General features: G+C 49.0%; 1 protein-coding gene across 3 annotated transcripts in view; it reads left to right on the top strand.

Annotated features, from left to right (window-relative positions):
* The window catches only part of NTRK3 (neurotrophic receptor tyrosine kinase 3), a 217,933-nt gene that overhangs the window by 102,204 nt on the left and 96,866 nt on the right, over positions 1-18,863 (top strand). For all 3 annotated transcript variants that reach the window (XM_040601974.1, XM_040601977.1, XM_040601976.1), the window contains exon 12: positions 17,966-18,154. In XM_040601974.1, the coding sequence (XP_040457908.1) occupies positions 17,966-18,154 (189 nt within the window). The remainder of the gene's footprint in view (positions 1-17,965; positions 18,155-18,863) is intronic.

Genomic DNA, 18,863 nt, shown 5'->3' with positions numbered 1-18,863 from the left:
ACTAGTCTGTCCCACTTGACTCAATCTTTTGGAAAATTGGTGTAACTAGATGGGTCAGTAGCTGATACGGTTTAAAGGGTAGCCCATGGTGGGTTGAGTGATTCTGAAAGCTTTTCTTAACATCTTTATTATTTTCCTGGTTGCGATTTAGCCAAGGATATAGCTCAGCAAATGAATTCATTATGTACCGGGTCTCTTCTTGTACAAGAAACTTTCCATTCTCACCCACTGATGCCCACTTTAAAGACAAGCTAGCAAGATTTCGTTACCACTTTACCAACCACCTGCTTGTTAGCAGAGAAAGGCCAAGACTTGACTGTGCTACTGGGAACAGACTCCCACATTCCAGGTTATGACCGATTGTGAGTAAAGGGTGAAAAATACCCCAGGTTCCTCCTTTCTAAGCCTTCCTATGACAGGCTACTGGTAACGATGTGTTGGTTCATAGCACTACCAGAGACTGTACTGAGAGCTCTGTTAAATATAGCAGAGCTGTGCGACGCCCCCACGTGCTGGACGTTCAGTCTGTTCCTTGCTGCGTGCCGAATGAGGAACACGGTGAAACAGCTTGTTCTTGCTGCTGTTTGGCGGAAGATGCTCGCTATCTTTGTCATCCTTGTAAAAGTATGCCTGGGCTGGACAGCACACACGCATCCCCTGGTGAAGATTCCTCTCAGCCACAGAAGAAAATACTGGGCTGGTTCATTAGGGAATTACCAGAAGATGGGTTTTCTTTATAGTGCCCTCAGATGGGCACTGGCTAGCAGAAGTCCCTCTGGATCCACCTCTTGGTTTATGCCAGTTCTTTGGCCAGTCTCATTAGAGAATATGTTTTTGGAGAACTCGGTGCTTCTACTCTACATCCCATCCTTCTTCCACCTCTCATTGTGCCATGGCTCCAAACAAAACAAGCATGTCCCTGCACTGTGTCACTAATGGGCTGCAGATTGATAGCTCCTGTTTGTAGAAACACTTGTCAGGGGCTTGATAGGCTGCTCAAGGTTGCCTGATGTTGCAGGGTGGAGGGAGGGAGCTGACGAGCTGTGTACTTGCACTTTACGGCCCTTGTGGTGGGACTGGTAGGCAGCCTGGCATAACAACTGCTCAGGGCATTTAGTGAGAGATTCATGAATTTGTAATTTTCAGAGGCCCTGAAGCAAAAGTGTCTTTAATTAAATTTTGATTCTCTCTTCTCTACCCCCTTCCCCTGCCTTCACCCTCCCCATTCTTGTCCCTGCCTGTAGTTTGTTTACTGAGACCCAGCAAAGCTTTCTGAGAACAGGTAGGAGTCTTTGAGCATAGCCAGGAGGAGCAGAGGATGGCAAAGCAAACAAGCAGATGGCAGATATGATAAAGCAGCCCCCGGCTGGCTCTGCCAAGCTCAGAGAGGGCTCTGCGATGCAGTTCAAGGGTCCCGCAGTAAGAGCTTCCTGCATCCCTCTGCTCCGGACATGGATTTGGCAAGGTGTCTGAGAGACTGAGGGCCAAGCTGTGTTCCTGTGCTCTTGTTTGCCCAGTGCTCAAATCCTGGCATTGCTTAGGGCTACCTAGAGAGTTGAGGGTGTTGGGTACGAGACACCCTTATGTTGCTCTGTGTTGCCCTGCCGTGGCTGACATGCACGTGCAGCCATCCATCTCTGAGTGGTGGTCCCCTCTAGAGGAGAGCACACAGCCAAAGGAAAACAGGCAGTCCACATATATTACTATTTTCGTTTTCTTTAAAAGGAAGTTCTAAAAGAATAAGATGAGAAAATGGCCTGGCCTTTGTGGTATACTGTCAAGGGAGTAAGGGTGGGTCCCCCAGGAGATGCTGCCTTGGCATCACCTAGGACTTCCCCCATCACTAGTTTTATTTTGTGATCCCTCCACAGCCACTGACTCAGTGCCAGTGTCTCTACCCAGCTAAGCGATGTCAGCCCTGTAACTAAATTTCTATCAACTCCCTCAGCCCTAAAGAGCTGTGGTTAAAAGGTTCTGGAGACATAATTGTGTCTGTGTAACGGCAGCGACGATTTCCTTGGGAGGTAGCATGCGAAGTGGTTCCATTCACTGCTTCTGCAGAGACTTGATAGCTGCTTCTAGAAAGGGTCTTCGTTGTGGTCCAGGTGCCTCTGCCACCACAGCTCTCGCTGCCTCATGCTGCTTTCTGGTTGCATGCTTGTGCTGCCTGCACACTCAAACCATGGTCCATAGGGTGCTACCAGCCCGATGGGTGCCTTCAGGCAGGTCAGTTGGGGAATGGGTTTGACAACAGGGTCTGCTGTAGGGTGGGCAGCTTGCAGCAGGCTTGGTGCAAGGGGTGCATGGCTTGTTCGTGCTCAGCAGGCCCATGCTACTGCCAACTAGAAAGCTACCAGCCTTGTGCAAGCTCACTTCTTTTTTTTTTCTTTATTTTTCCCCTCATCATCCTGCTGTGGGTGAGGATGCTGTTTATCCCACTCGCTCCTTCCTGCTCCCTTGGCAGTGCAGATGGAGAAGTCACTTGACCTCCACGTGCCTTCGGGTCTGGTTTCCCAGCGTGGATGTTGTTGTAGTGTCTCTTGTTGTGAGCTACAAAGCCATCAAGCAAGGGATGTGTTCTGGGGCATAGGGTGTAGAGCAGGGAGGCAGTGCTTAGTCTCCAAGGTAAATGCAGAACGCCCTGTCTTTCTCTGCCCTTGTGGCTTGGAGGCTAATGCGAGGCAGCTTCCTTCCCACCTGCCTTTGGGCTGTTGATGAAGTATCTTGGGGGTAGGATGTGGAATACATGTAGGGAGACAGAGGTTTGGCTGGTGATGGCTTTTCTGCTCATACTTTAAAAACCGGTGGCTGAGGTTACAAGAACCAGCAGAATCAAAGAGGGAGTCTAAAGGTCCTGCTTTAATGTCCCTTCGTATTGTCAGGCCATGCCCAGGGTGACTGTTGTGATGCCCAATCTCTTGCATTATTTCACAAGTCCTTTTTAGCAGGGTTTTCCCCTTCTTCGTGCCTCTCTCCTTGCTATAGGAATGTAGTTGTTTTGATTCTGCTGCTTCCAGGGCTGGCACCATGTTCAGGTGCCTCTGGTCTCACGTGGAGCTTCATATGACTTGTCCCCATTCCACAACCACCCGCTGCAGTGTGTCCATCTGGTTAACTCCCACCTTTCATTTATTTTCTGAAGCTGCTCTGTTTCACTGGTGTCTTCCAGCCAAAGGCCAGCGTCCTGGTTGTAAAGAACGGACGGAGGTGGATCTGGGGGATGATTCCCCTTGGGGGAGCTGGGAGATGAGGCTGTGCCCCAGCCTCCACACTCATGCTGGGCACCAGCTGCTTGTTTCTCACCTGGAATCAGTAGATGCTGTATTTCTGCAGGCCAGCCTGCTTCCTTTAATTGACAATTTACACTCTTGCTGCATAGAAACTCTCATCTTGAAAAGTGTTGGTGTCAGGCTGACAGGGTGGCAGGAGGTCGAGCATTTCTAGCTAAGTGCTGGAGGACTTGTGGAGCGGGAAGGTGCTGGGAGGTGCAAGACAAGCTCCTGGCAAGGGCTGTGGCAGAGCTCCCACCCTGAGACTGCCAGCCCAGCGACCGCGGTGACAGGCGATGCGTTTGCTAGCACCTGTATTGAAATGCAAGTGGCGTTCCTTGCTGACCTCTGATGGGAGCCACGTCTACGCCTGTAGCTCACCGGTGAGGAGGGGAGCGTGCTACGCTGTTTAGAAAAGGAAATTTCCCCAAGCCTTGGAGGAATTAATCATTTTATGTGTTGGACTCTTGCCTTCTGACTGATCTATCTGAATTACAGATTAACTGGCAGCATGGGGACAGAGGAAGCCATTTCAATGAATAGCTCTCTAATTTATTAAAGGGGTTGTTTGAGCTGGTGGATCAGCAATGCAGCAAGTTGTCTGAGCAGGGAGTTGTTATCTGTCCCCTTCCTCATCTCCCAGCCTTTTATCCCCTGCTTATTTCATCCCCCTGTTCACAGAACCCGTCTCAGACTCGATGAGGGTCCTAGCAAGGAGGTGGAAACCCCAAACCAGCGATGCCCTTTGCAGATGAGCTGTCAGCTCCCAGAAAGCTTTATTTCAGAGCCTTTATATAGGAGCCACTTCTGTGACTTTTAAACAAAGCCATCACCTTTATGACCAAAGACTATAAAATTTGGACTCAGGCATGACATCCTGGAAAACACCAGTGTATTGATGTTGCAGCGGGTATTAGTTGAGCCAAAAGACATCAGTCCCTTTTCAATCAGATCTGTCTAGAGAACATCAAGGGCTTCCCCCCTACCCTGTGAAGTCTACAAAGGTTTCTTGAAAACCTGCAAAACCTCATTTCTTTAGTGATGTTCACTTTAACAAATGTTGATCCCAGGACTTGCAGCAAAGCTCCACACCTGCAGTACCGTTATTGGTGTGAGCATCATGGGCTGGGGAGCACCAGAGCTGCCCAAAGCCCAGCATCCCTTCCTTTTCCCAAATTCTCAGTGTGAAAGAAAAAAATGTTTGTTTGTTTGTGGATATTTCTGACATGGAATTGATATTCGAGAAGAGTCTCATAATATTGCGGGAACAGATTCAGGATTTAAACCATTATACAAGTTAAATATGTTTTGATTCTGTGAGCAACACACTATTTATCTTGGGATAGAATAAATCTGAGACTGATATCGCTGCTGGAGATCATCTCAAGGAGGGCTGTGGAGGGGAAAAAACAAAAGAATTGTCTTTCTGAGAGGCACAAGTTTTAAATTTCCGTTGCCTTCGTGCATGGACTAAACCAAACTATGGTTGCAAGGACTTTTTTATTATTTTTTAACCACGTAAGGATTTATGTTTTGGGCCGAAAGTAAGCATCAAAGGTCTGACTTTAAGTTTGGGTCTACAAATTCTCACCCTGAGTGAATGCAGTCGCTTGCTTGCTGGCAGGGACTGGGCACGTGGGGTGTCTGCTGGAAGTGAACCTAGTCCAGTGACATCTGTCACCTCAATGCTTGATGTTTTCACAAAAATTCCATTTAAAGCAAAAAGGTCAGAAGTTGACCAAAAAAGCAACAACTGAAAACTATTTTTGTTTGAAAAATTACAAGCATTATTAATTACTGCATGAGAATCAGATGGTGGTACTGACCAGTTTAGTTTCATGGTCCAAGTAGGATCTTGAAAGAAAACCAAGAGGAAAGACACAGAGCAATGACAAACCATGTGTTGTACCAGGTACTTTACATTTTGTGTGCTCCTTCCATTTGAAACTGCTGAGCAATGAAGAGAGGGACATTTATTTATATTTTTTAATGCATGATATTTCATTTTAATCTTGACAGAATAATATTAAACCAAAATAAGGAAGCTTGAAAATTGATGTCCTGTAATGATATCAAAATCCTTCTGTCTTGGGAGTCTCATAAATTGGATATTTGGAGGGGGACGCACAGCTCCCTGGGCTTGAAGGAGCTCCGGTTACCACTGGAAAAAATAAACCTTCTTGGTGCAGGGGTGGGCGGCTGGGCTCTGGGGAGAAGGCACTGGTGTCAGCACAAAGTGATGTGGCTGGAAGGTAGCCTCATCAGGCTAATTGATCTGGAGCCTTTGCCTTTCCTGCCAGGGCCGCCTGTCTCCTTACCCATAATCCCCACCCCTTTGATGGCCCGTCAGGAATATGGGACTTGGCCCAGTTTTACATCTATCTAATAACATTATGAAATTGATAGTGACACTTCCATTGGCGCTGATTTCTGTGAGAGATTGGAGCCAGAGGACAAGCAGTTTGTTTTCATGGTGGTTAAGCTTTCCAGGTAGATCAAGATGACCCAAGACTGATCTTGCAGTGGCCAAGGCATGGGAAGGGGAACAGTGGGAGGGGAATGGAGGCAGCTGGTGGGCCCGGGCAAGGAGCTAATGAGAAACATGCCCAACGCTTGCCCTCAGTGTGTGATGGTCCTGGCTGGTGGGGAGTGTGTGCTGCTGCCCTGGCTTGTGCTGCTGAGCTGCTGCTGGCAGGGCTTTCTCTCCATGGGTGGTGTTTATTAAGCACAGTTGGGTGCCAGTCTTGGCAAAGGGCAGGAAGACTCTTGGGCAGAAGGGCTGTAGTGGTCCTAGCTGTTGTCTCCGAGACCTTCGGTGGTTCTTGCTGGTTTTTAGTATTTTCTGGCACAGATGCAGGTTACTGCAGCATCGCATTCATGGTTCAGATCAGTGATCCAGCAGTGGGTTGGACATGCTGGTGGTGGAGCTGCCAATGGAGCCCTGCACAGAGACATCACTGGTGGCCCCCTTGTGCTATGGGAGCTCCATGCTGAGTGGGTTGGATACCACATCCTAAAGCTTTCACCCAACACTGGCCACAGTGTTGAAGGCGATGCAGTTGCCACGGGCTTAATGCACACTGTGTGCATGTTCTTCATTGGCTGAATCGCAGGATAAAACCGAGACGTAGCTTAAACCACTTCTGCTTTCCCCTCCATCTTACAGCTGTTCAGCCAAGGTTGGGTTTGAGGTGGGGAAGAGCATCGCCTCGGTGCTGAGCTGGAGTTTGCAGGAGACAGCCCTTTGACGCCTTGCCAGGCAGCCCTTTCCCCAGCCTCACGCTGCATTCACATTCACACGTTCACCCCAGCAAGGCCTCAGGGAAAATGTTTATCAGTTTGTCACAGTCTCACTCTGCGGTGGGGTGGCAGGGGGCCAGGAGAGAGGATAAAAGCCTTGGGCTGAAGGTAAATTGGAAAAGCAGAAAGGAAATGCATCTGCTCAGTGCTGAGCAGGCAGCCCTGCTCTGGGCTCGGGTTTTTGCGCAGGGTCACTTGGCTTCTGGGTGCTGGATGCTCACAAGGAGGAGAAATGCCATCAGGGCCACATATGAGCCCATGGGTGAATAGAGCCATGGGGTCCTGAGGATGTGGGGAAAGCAGAGGCTGCTACTGCCTTGCCTGTATCCCTGTGTTGATGGGACTGTCCCCGTCGGCATGCTTGACAGCAGACCTGAGCATGCCCGGGTACCCACTGACCCTGAGCAAGCCGCCATCCGCTTGGGAAGGGATGTGAGTGAGCGAGCATCTCCCTTTTAGCAGGTGTTAACGTGACCCAGGGGGTTGCGAGTGCATGTTAGCGATGCTGTCATGCGGATGAGGTGCGTTGCTTTGGGAGACCTCTTGGCACCTCCCGCACAGAGCAGGGGAAGAGCTGTGGTTTGGAACTGCAGATCCTGAAGCTTCGCCCTGGAGGGGCTGAGAGCGAGGAAGCGGCTGCGCACGGGCAGGGTGGGGGGCGCGGAGGTGCTGGGGCCTCCTGTAGACAAGCTGTAGGAAACGCCGCAGTATATAAAGCGCGTCTTGCAAACAGAAGAGATTAGAAAGCTGATATGATGTTATTCCGATTGATTTTGCTGTTGTATTTATACCTGAAGGTAAAGAGCAGACATACTGGAAATCAATCGGCCCTGTGCTCTTCCCCACTCTCTCTGCAGTGCCGTTTGAATGAAATGCTTATATCATTTTTACGGTGTGTCTGTGATAGGGATGAGTGAGCCAAGAGATTAATAGGTGCTGCTGAGGCCTTTACCCAGCCGCTGCCCAGCTCTCGCCTCGTAAAGCCTGTGCCGCTCCAGAGTTCAAGGTGCCCCCGAGGTGACAGCTTGGTGACTTTGGAAAAAACTAAGAGGCAAATCTCTAGTCAACAGGAAGAATGGGGCCAAAATGGTCAACAGTAATAAGCAGAGGATCTGGGACAGGTAGGGTGGTGCCCAGCTCTGGCACTGAGTGCAGTGAGATGATGGAGACCTGGGGGAAGAAAATGAGGTTTTGGCTTCAAATGGAGACGATCCCATAAAGAGGGATGGAAATGATGGCCTTGTGCAGGGGAGATAAGGCAACAGGGACTTTGTTTTGATGTCTCATTGAATATCCAGTACCCACCAACACCCCCATCCTGCCCCACCAGCCATTTCTGAGACTTGACTTTAGGGCTGGAGCAGGAGGGCTGCAGGGGGACCATGCAGGGAGTTTGGCTGCACAGGGACGCTGCCTCCCTGGGTGCCTCTGCTCACTTCTGCCTCATCCAGGTGTGCGTTTCTCTGCTCTGGGAGCTGCTGGTGCTGGCTCTGCCGTGCTAAGATGCCATCTCAGGAGGTTTGTCTGCAAGGTTGGATATGTTGGAACTCAGCTGGCTCCTCACGTTCCATGGGGAGCATGCATGCCTAGCAATGGGAAAAACTGGCTTGTGACCACCAAATGGGGGAAGGTGATTGGGGATGGTCTGAATGCCAGCACCAGCATCACCAGATGAAATGCTATCTTTCTCTGTGCAGCAACAATTGAATAAAATACTTTTCTTCCTTTCCTGTTCTCTGTGCTACTAGGTAGTTGTTTCACCTGACCTTAGTGGTGAAAACCTTTTCCTATTGGCAAACACAGCGGCTTCACAGTATCCATCCTCTGTTATACAGGAGAAGGTGTTAACTTGTTGATACTTAAAGAGTCAGCAGATCCTTGTGTTGCTGAATCTAAAACATTCTGATTACCCCTGTGCCCTGTTTGCTGTCCTTTTCCTGGTTATACGCTTTCTGAGTTGAAGAGGTTTGGTACTGCTGGGCCAGGAGCTTTAAGCCCAGATATAAAAATTCCTGCTTTGCCTTCCTGTGGGTGCTGGCTGGCTTTGCTGTCACACATGGCCCTGGCTTGTCAGATTCCTCCCTTTTTAATTATGAGATTGTCTCGTCATTTTTACTGTAAGCATTTTCTGTTGCTTGTTCTGCTGGATTTATGCATTTGCGCCATCATATGCATTGACTTTATATTTTATATGATTTGATCTTAATGTTTCCATTCCTGAGTGTGAGTGCTTATAGGATTGGTGTCTGATCTCAATAAATAAACTTGGAAAGTGGGGGAAGGAAAGGACATGGGAGGAGTGAGGGAGGTTTGGGGATCCTCTGCCCACAATGAGATTGGAATGATGCTCCATACTGGCACTACCAGGATGACTGGAGGCTGGAATAGGCAAAGGGAAGATGCACAGGGCTGCCAAAGCCCCTCTGCCCTGACACATCCCTTTTTGCAGCAAGAGCTACCTTCTTGCCCTGTGAACACCTGAAAAAATCAGGAGAGAGAATGAAATGTCAATATTAAAAAGGGAAAGCGGCTTTTGTAAATGGCAGTATTTCAGCAGACTGTTTCATTGGGAAGGGAAGGTGCTGTGAGGATCACCTGTGTAGGGATTGCCCACTGAACGTGGATCTGCCAGCCCTTCTTTATACAATAATGTATCTGCAATTTCTAAGAGGGTGGAAGGTGGCAGCAGGGTGGGCAGCCATGTGTCTGACTCAAGTGGTGGTGGGTGCAAGGCCCTCAGGCCTGTCCCTCACTCCCTTTCACCCCAAAGTTCACCTGGATCTTCACCTCCTTGAGATAGTTAGGGCCCCAAACACACCATCTCATTCAGGAGAGGGGAAAATGGATTGTTGCTTGGCCATTTTTTCCTGCCTTTGCTGCTGGAGGGGCTGGAAGCTGAGGATTTGGAGTAGACCCCTTTGAGAGCTCAAATTTACGTTCTCAGAGTCTTCATCTGCCTGCATAGCTGAAAGATGTGACTTTTTATATGTTCTGTTTCCTCAAAAAGTTGATGGGGGTGACTGTGCCCCATGGGGCATGGCACAGGAGGGGTGGGCACCTTTGCAGGCTCCGCAGCTGGCCACGGCATGGTTTGAGCCAGAGCTGTGCCGTATGGGCTGGCCTCTGCAGTGATACCCTCCAGCTCCCATGGTGTGTTGTAGATTTGTACAAGGATGCAGGGATAACCTGCTGTGGGAAAAGCTGCTTGGACCTGGTTGAAGTGGTGGTGACAAAGCAAACATACTGGACAAAGCTGGAATTAGGAGCTCTCCAGTTAAAGCCCAGTGTTTTGTGTGAGCGAGGGGTCTGCTGTGGCTCAGGGGAAGAGGCGCCATGTGATGGGCCGTCCTCTGGTTTGGATTGGGGACCTTGAGGATGAGGAGAAGTGGCTGCTTCCCATTGCAGGAGGGCCGGGGATGGGCTGGAGCCCACGGCAGTCTGGCTCCAAGCAGGTCCTGTGTAGGCACCGAGCACTGACTTGGCCGCGTGCCCACATCTGCCAATAAAAATTAACAAATTGATTTCCTTTTGTTTGCCTGACAGGACGAGGCTCTCTTTATGAGACAGTAAATGCAATCTCGCTCTGAGCATGGCTAGATTTTTAATTGTATTTGTTGTGCTTTCGCTTACTGTTTTATGAGTTTCAGTTCCCTTCCTTGCTGGTGCAGAGATCAGCCCTGAGGGATGGTTTGATTTCAGCTCCAGCAAAAGGTTTGGATTTTTGTAAACTTTTTTTATTTGTTTGTTTTCCTGATAAGCTGAAGTTTGGGGGTTAGTTTTCTATCTGCATTAAAAGTAAGCAGGTATGTGTGTACGTATAGCTCAGAGTTGTAAAGCTAGGCTGAGAGATCTGGCCTTGGAATTATCTACTTGCCAGTCGGTGATGTGGCCCTTTGAAGAACAGCATTTAAGATTAAGATCAGGGAAATAATGGAAGCGTCAACAGGGGTTTAAAGTCAGAGGAAGAGGGGATTTTATATATAATATATATTGGAGTTTAATGAGGTCTGCTTCAGTGCTTGCTATACAATGCATGGTGACCCACTTTACTAGGAGAGCATTTTTTTTTTCTAGTTATGGGTCATATACAGTTCTTAATTAAGTAGGTTAATTACATGGCTCCTTTATATTACACAGACAAACGTGGATGGTACAATTAGCTCTTGCAGCGATTGTTCTTGATGAAAAAATGGTGTTCTGAGCAACAGCTCCCAGAGCCATGGGTGGTGAGGGAAGGATTGCCCTGCAGCACTCGTCACATCACACTCTGCTTCAGCAGACTCGGGTTCTGTCCTCAGCATGTGGCCTGGGATGTGGACGGCGCTGTCCTTTCCGAAACCATGTTGGAGAGACCATAGCCCCATCCCTGTCCAGTGCTGCACCCACAGTGCCTCAGATGCTGCCCCAATGCGGTCAGCAGCGCTGGTGATGTCCCTGCTTGGAGTTTCTTTGGAAGCATCAAAAAGAGAAGAGTGCTCCTTGCAGAGGGCTGTTTGGATGCATGTGAAAAGTGGCTGCAGCCTGGGAGGGCTCTGAGCAGCGTCAGACCCTGTAGCTAAGCTGTCCTTGAAAGAAGTTTCTTTAACCTTTCCCTTCCCAGCTCAGCAGTGGCTGAGCCCCTGCAGCATCCCTGGGTTATCTGTTCCAGTGCTCAGCCATCCATACTGCTAGGCATTAGGGGAAACATTCAAACCCTAATCTCCCTCAGTGCAATTTAAACCTATTATTTCTTGTTTTATCCCCAGTGGACATGGAGAACAGCTATTACATTTCTCTTTGCTGCAACCTTTTACATATTTGAAGGCTGTTATCACGTGTCTTTTCAGTCTTCTCCTCTCCACACAAAGTATAATTCTTTCAGTTTTCCCTTGGAGGTCATGTTTCTTACACCTTCAATCATTTTTGTTGCTTTGGAGAGGTTACTGTGATAGCAAGCTGGAATTTTTGTTGTTTCTTCACCTGTCTGCTTTGGGGCATTCATTATGTTATGGATGTCTGTGAAGTGACCATTACCTTCTCTAATCTGTGGTTATTTATGAAGTACCCTATATTCCTGAGCCTACATTTTATCAGAAAGTATAGCTCTTAGCCTTGATAAATAATTTACCATTATGATATGATCATGCAAACAGGGGCTCCCTAAGCTATTTATTATTATTTGCTTTATTTTTCTTAAGTTACAAATTGTCCATATAACACTGTGAATGAACCAGGAGATTCAAGACATGGACTAAAAGGTATATCCTAGTTCACAGAGCTTCCAGAAGAACAAGGAGGTGAAGGAAAACACCAAGACAAACTCCAGTTTAGCCACAGGAAAGAGTGCCGAGTAGAGAACGATAGCAGATTTTCTGAAAAGCAGAGACTTTGGGGCAATCTGGAAGAGTATTTGCTCAATATTTGCAGAGGTGATAATATCGGGATGGATGCAAAGCAAGAAGAGTTGGAACATTGCTGGGATGGGTGGAACATAGCTGGGATGGGTGGAACATAGCCTAACTGGGAGGCTGGGGAAGAAAAAGAAGGTGGAGGTGAGGCCAGGAACAGTGGTGTTTGAACGAGGCGTGCATCTTGGGGAAGAGGAGTTGGCTGTAAAGGAGCTGTGGGAGGGAAGAGAGAACAGAATTCTCCTTGTGATGTTTCCCAAAGCAACGTTTTCAAGCTGCCTCGCTGCTCTTTGGTTAACATCAGATTCATGTTGATCCTCATTTTCTGGTTGTGGTGGCTGACTCTCCCATGGGTGTTGCAAAGGGGCAGGTTGGCAGTGGCTGTAATGCTGGGCTGGAGCAGGGGCTGACCGCCTCTTCACCAAGGGGTAGTAGTCCTGGGCAGCCCTAGTATCTCCCCAGCCTTTCCCCACAGCTCTGTGGCTCCACTGCTGCTGACGTTGCTTCCCTGGCAGGAACACTGCATGGGCTTAGCATGGAGAACAGCTGAACTCTGTCCTTGCAGACAGTGTGGATGCTGCTGGCCGATGAGGCTCCTGCTTGGGTGGGAGGAGAGCCATCAAAAGCCTTTCAGAATATAGATGTAACATGTCTGATGTTCAGAACGTATGAAGGCTTCTTGAAGTATCAACAAATAGACTCCTTTTCTAGTTAATATCCACTTGTCCGTAACACAGACTGAGCTATTCACAGAAACAGCTAGTGCATCACTGTTCAGGTTTTAAGTATCAGGGGAGCTCCAGAATGTTTTAGATTGTGTTTTAAGATCATAGGATGATATATCAGGAATTACCCCAGGCTACCCTTGACTATTACTCTGCATTTTTGCAGTACAAAACTGGCTCCTTCTCTGTGTCCCTCTGCCTTTCTCTCTGTCAAGTGGAAGGTAAACCTAAATCTTAAAATCTGTACTCTCTTTTTCATTTTACTCCATTTTTCCCTTTAACCTTACCAGGAAAATGTTCTGCTGAAGCTGGTGAGAGTTCTTCCAAATAAAGCCATTCATCAGCATTATACTTCAGAAAACTCAACCTCTTTACCTACTTAACAGCAAAAAAAATATGCTATTGCCAAGATAGATTTAAAAAGTTGAAGCTGCGGTAGCTGCTTTATTTCCAGGAGTTACTAATGGCAGTATGTATTTTGAGTGTCAGAGCTATAAAAGTGATCAGTGACTGCTTCATATCGATAATGTTTTTGAAGTTTGTGTCAGGCTTGTGCAGTGAGTCCAGCACTTGTCTGAGTCTCTGAGGGGCAACAGCGTGGCCATGTGCTTAGAGGGAACTGGATCTCAGCTGTGACCAGCCAGAAGAGATAGGAACGAAAGAATGAAAGTGATAAAGAGCCATGACTGTGTTGTAGGAGATAATGTTGTCCAGATTTCTACACTTCTCCCCCCATAAAAAAAAAGAGTTAAGAGCAGAAATTTGGAGAAGTCCTCAGCTGTAAAGTGTCTGTAATCCAATTATATCCTGTGGAGGACATTGGGATGAGTCTGCTAAATGGTGTGTTATAGTCAGTGCCAGCTGAGTGCCTATCATCTTCAGAAACATTTCTGAAAACTTGAAAGCTAGTGCATTGCGTCCATCAGATGTGTTCCTTAGGACTCTTGAGAATGTGATTTATTTTGATTTTTTTTCAGGATCTGGAAATACAGTCATAGAATCACAGAATGATTTAGGTTGGAAAAGACCTTTAAGATCATTGAGTCCAACTGTTAACCCGGCACTGCCAAGTCCATCACTAAACCGTGTCCCTAAGTGCCACACCTACACTTTTTTAAACACCTCCAGGGATGGTGACTCAGCCACCTCCCTGGGCAGCCTGTCCCAGTGCTTGATCACCCTTTTGGTGAAGAAATTTTTCCTAATCCCCAATCTAAGCCTCCCCCGGCACAACTTGAGGCCATTTCTTCTTGTCTTATCACTTGTGACCTGGGAGAAGAGACCGACCCCCCTCGCTGCAGCCCCTTGCAGCAGCTGTGGGGAGCGATGAGGTCCCCCCTGAGCCCCCTCCTCTCCAGGCTGAACCCCCCCAGCCCCCCCAGCCACTCCCCATGGTTCTTGTGCCCCAGCCCCTTCCCCAGCCCCTGCCCGGCTCTGGACACGCTGCAGCCCCTCAGTGTCCCCCCTGCAGTGAGGGCCCAGCGCTGACCCCAGGATTCGAGGGGCGGCCGCACCAGTGCCCAGCGCAGGGGGACGGTCACTGCCCCGGCCCCGCTGGCCACGCTGTGTCTGACACAAGCCGGGCGCTGCTGGCCTCCTCGGCCACCCGGGCACACGGGGGGCTCATGCCCAGCCGGCCCAGGCTGCAGCGCTGTGTGGGGCTGGTGTGACCCAAGTCAGGCAGTAAACTGTCCCTAGATTATTGCAAGGGTAGAATATACTTCATGTGCTGTACTCTCCCTGTGGTGGCAGGACTGTAACTGTCTTGGCAGTTCTTGAGGTTTCCCACTTTTGCAGAAATGGGTAGGGGTAGAGATTATCATGGAGCATCAGTTTGGCTCTGAAGCTTCTGAGAGTTGGTGTATATTGTAAATGGCTCATCTTGGTAGCATTAACTTCAGCTGGATGACTAAGAGGTAAAGTTCATTCGCAGGACTCTGTGTTTGTTGGTGAACGAGATTGCAACTGTGGATCAGCTGAGATATGGTTACTTCTTACCCTATAGGTCTTGGACAGGTTTGGGTTATGAAACTGGGGATAATGCATGTAGAAAGTCCTCCTAAGAAGTGAGCTGCAGAAAAAACCCTGTGGTGTGTAAAGAAGGTGACACTGGATCTGTTTATTGGCAAGGAAATTGCCATCAGACCATTGGGTAGTAGATGCTGGCTGTACTTAGTTTCACAAGTATCTGACCTCCTTGAGCATGCCCTACTGTTTTAGATGTAGCCATGTCCTAACCTGCCTGTGCCAGCAGGACACTGCCCTGATCTGTGCTCCTTAAGCATGAGGAAGTGCTGTGCAAGCAGGAACAGCGAGGGTTAAGTGCTAGCAGGGCTCTGTGAGCCCCCGAGGGGTATGTCCCTAGCAGGGTCTGTGCCAACCTGACCTCTGTCCCATAGCTCGTTCTGAAACCAACTATCTCCCTCCAGTACTAATGCTGTAGGAGATGTCCTCTTTGCTCCCTGTCACAAAGGTGCGATTTCTGCTCTCAAAACAGGGGAGAATTAAGACTTCCTTCATATAATTCACTAGAGAGGCCTTTCACATGCCACTGCCTGATTAGGTGCCTTCCTTTGAAGCAACACCTCAGCCACTTAGGGAAAGTGATAAGCCTTCAACAGCCTCTCCCACTGCTCCACTGCAAGGGAGATCTTCCTGGTATCTCCTCACATTATCTGCACCAGTCTATACCAGCTGATATTTTTATGACTTGTTTTGTGAACTGCACCTTGAAATGCAGACTTCTCCCCTTCCCACTGCAGCTGGGCTGGCCAGCGGTGCACGGTATGGCTGAGGGAACGTGCACGCCATGCATAACACAATCCTCCTGGTTCGCATGCAAAGAATTGACAACACAAAAGAACAAAAGTCATTCAAACCAAAATTGCCTGTTTGCTTTTTGTGTTTGGAGAAATACAGCGTGCATAGTCCCAACAGAGGCATCTTGCGGCAAGAGCTGCATTTTGCCTCTGCATCTCAAAAGCTGGAAGTCATGTGGGCCTGGGGAGCAAAGGAAAAAAAGGCCAGAACCTGCCAGAAGGAATTCACAATGAAAGGAGACTTTTTTTTTTTTTTTCCTTGTGACTAAAACACCTGTCGTGGCTGCCAGGACTCTGCTAATTACACAATAACTTTATTATATCCCACTTGGAAGAACAAACAATACTCAAAGCTCCAAAAACGAGCAGCCTTTATAATGCAGGCAGAATGACTGCATGGAGCTGATGTTCACCCTGTCCTCCCAGAAGCTCGGGAGAGTAAAATGATTTGAAGACTCCCCTCTTTGTTGCTAGTGCTACATAATAAAGTAATTGTGCAATTAGAAGCAGATTACTGATGGGAGAGAGGCATTTTCTATGTGATGCAGGTAAAAGGCTGGTGTCTTTGAATAGGTTTGAAGCCTCAATGCAGCATCTCCGCTCATTTTTGCTTGAGCTTCTGGTAGCCCCTGGTAGCATCCAGACAGGAGAAAAGCAGCATCTCTAGTTGAGTGTGGATTTTTTTGTCCCCATGTGAATATGCAAGGGAGGTTCACGTGGAAGGTTGCAGTGCTGTCCCCACATTGCCCAGCTCCTCAGGATCCTGTGTTTACATAGCACGAATGGCTGCAGCATGGATTAGAGGGTTTCACTTCATGACGGAGGTGTTTGTGATCTTGGTTTGCTGGTTGGGCCTCAGGATGGTAGAGAATACATGGAAGTGGGGAATAATGTATTAAGGCCTGATGTCCCCTGAGGTTTCCAGCCTTGGCTGGAAAGCAAAGGCTGAAGTTAGAAGGTCTAAAAATAAAATTAAGCATAAGCTGAAAATTGGGGTACAGCTGAGTATTGTGAAGTATGTGTGGGAAGCAGGCCTTGGCTCTCAGGTATGGATGCTCTTTCCTTCATCACTTCTCGTTACCTATGGGAACAAGCCTGCCATTGGTTAGGGCAAGATAAGAGCATTGATGCCTTTGCGTGCAGGCACTTGAGTGTTAAGGAGCCGTAGCTGGAGCAGGAGGCTGAAGAAGCTGGAGCGTGGCTGCTGGCTGGTCATCTGCAGAAGGGAGAATGATGTGGGTGCATTTGAACGAGCTGGTGTTTTGGGGACCTTCTCCACGGAGGGAGACCAGAATGCGTAAATAGGTGCTGTGGGACTTGGGAAGGCATGTGGACTGTGCTGAGGCTCCTTACTCATGGAGCAGCAACTTCAGGACTTTGCATGGGGGTCAGCGCAGAGGGACCACTTTGAGCTCTCAGTCTACTGGGGAATGGTGACAGGTCCTGTGAGCAAGCAGCAGATGGGGAGTTGGGAGTTAAGAAGTAGTTGAGATGGTGGCAGATGAATTAGAGGAGACAAGGAAGAAGGAATCTTCTGGGTTTGTTGCAGCTCAGCCTAAAGGTTGTGGCACCACCTTCTCCATATCTTGCTGGAGTGTCTCCTCTCTGCCATCCTTGGGTGTCTGTGACCTCTAAGGTGTGCCAGCGTGGCAGAGGGGTCCTCCCATGGGAAACCGCCTCTGTGCTTTTGCTCTAGTGAACTCAGTTAATGAACACTAGAGAGTCTGTGGAGGGATAGGAGGTTTCCTTCGCTCCCATCTTGGGGGTCTGATTACTTTGCCTCATTTCCTTGACTGTCTAATGGTACTGTGACCTTTTTTGGGGTCAGGAGGTTAAGGGGGAGATGTTGCCTTTTGTTATGGTAATGCGGGGCAGCATGACCTGAGCACTATCTACTCCAGTCTATTGTAGGTCCCTGTAGGTATCGGTCTGACTGAAGGGTTCTGTATGTGTGCGTAGGTGAATCTGGAGGAGGGAGAACAAGATGGGAAACATACTGGGCAAGAGAAATGGTGTGAAAGTGGGTTTGGGTGAAATAGATCTTCTTTACAGGTGATGTTTCTCCAATCTAAGCACAGTTATGTATTCTGCCAAGCTCGTGACGCCAGGGTATACAGGCACCACAGTGACTGATCTATCTTGTGACAGCTTTAAGAGAGGACTTTGTGTAGGATTCACTTGTAACGTGGTCTCACCTGTAGCTACCTTAACCCCGGCAGGATTGTTAGCCTGGTAGCCCAAACCCAGTAAGGAAAATTTCAGGTGTTTTCCCTGCCCTGCCTTCAGTGCCTGGAGAAACTAGCCCTGGGGATGGGACAGCTGCCAGGAGTGCTAGGACAGGTGTCCTGTCCAAGGGCTGGTGGTGATCCACTGCTGACCTGCAGTGATCTGTATTCACACGGTCAGCAGGTCTCGCGGGTCCCCTTTCTCCTGTTGTGCCTGACAGATGTGCATGGTGTTTGCAGGTCCTGTGGCAGTGATCAGCGGAGAGGAGGATTCAGCCAGTCCCCTCCACCACATCAACCACGGTATCACAACGCCCTCGTCCCTGGATGCTGGCCCGGACACGGTGGTGATCGGCATGACCCGCATTCCCGTCATTGAGAACCCTCAGTACTTCCGACAAGGTCACAACTGCCACAAGCCAGACACGTGTGAGTGCCCGATCCGGTCGGAGCCCCCTGCGAGGATCAGGGGATGGGCTTGGGGGGTGGGCAGAGGAGGACGAGGAGCAAGAGGTTAAGGGGATGAGAAAGAGGAAAAAGAGGTTTTTGAAGGGAGTGGGTCTTGGTATGGTCCAGAAACCAAAGTGAATCTCAGGTCTCAGAAATCACAACATACATGTAGGTGCTTCCAGAGAAGACTTTCCACTCTCACCTTCACCTCCCTTCACCCTCCCGCCGCCACCCGCCAGTCACCTTCCCCCCCTTGCCTGAAAGTGCCATTCAAAGCCGGGCTCTGCCTTGTTGGCTCCAAGCATGAAGTCCCAGGGGTGAGCGAGAGCCACCTGGGAGCGTGGGACCCCTGCTTGACTGGGGAAAGGACCTGCCTTCCCTTCCTCCTCCAGCAGTTTCCCAGCCATGGGGCTGTCTCCCTGGCTCCCCACCAGGCCAGGGAGAAGCTCAGAACATGTGGCCATAGGTGGGGCAGATGCGTGGAGATAAAGAACAGGAGGCTTAGGTGCTGGATGTCTTGTTTGATGGGCTTCTGTAAAGCTTTTGCACCTTGCCCACGTAAATCTGGGTTGTGAACCGGGCTCAGTAGACTAGCAGGTGGTGATCAGGTGGTCCTCTCTATTTCGTGTTTCTGAATTCTGAGTGTAAAAGGGAAGTGCTGGGTAAAAGGATGCTTTTCTGGGAGTCC

The sequence above is a fragment of the Falco naumanni genome, chromosome 7 (assembly GCF_017639655.2).
Source record: "Falco naumanni isolate bFalNau1 chromosome 7, bFalNau1.pat, whole genome shotgun sequence".
NCBI lineage: Eukaryota > Metazoa > Chordata > Aves > Falconiformes > Falconidae > Falco > Falco naumanni.
The sequence above is the reverse complement of the archived record's forward strand: the minus strand, read 5'-3'. Positions and strand labels throughout refer to the sequence as shown.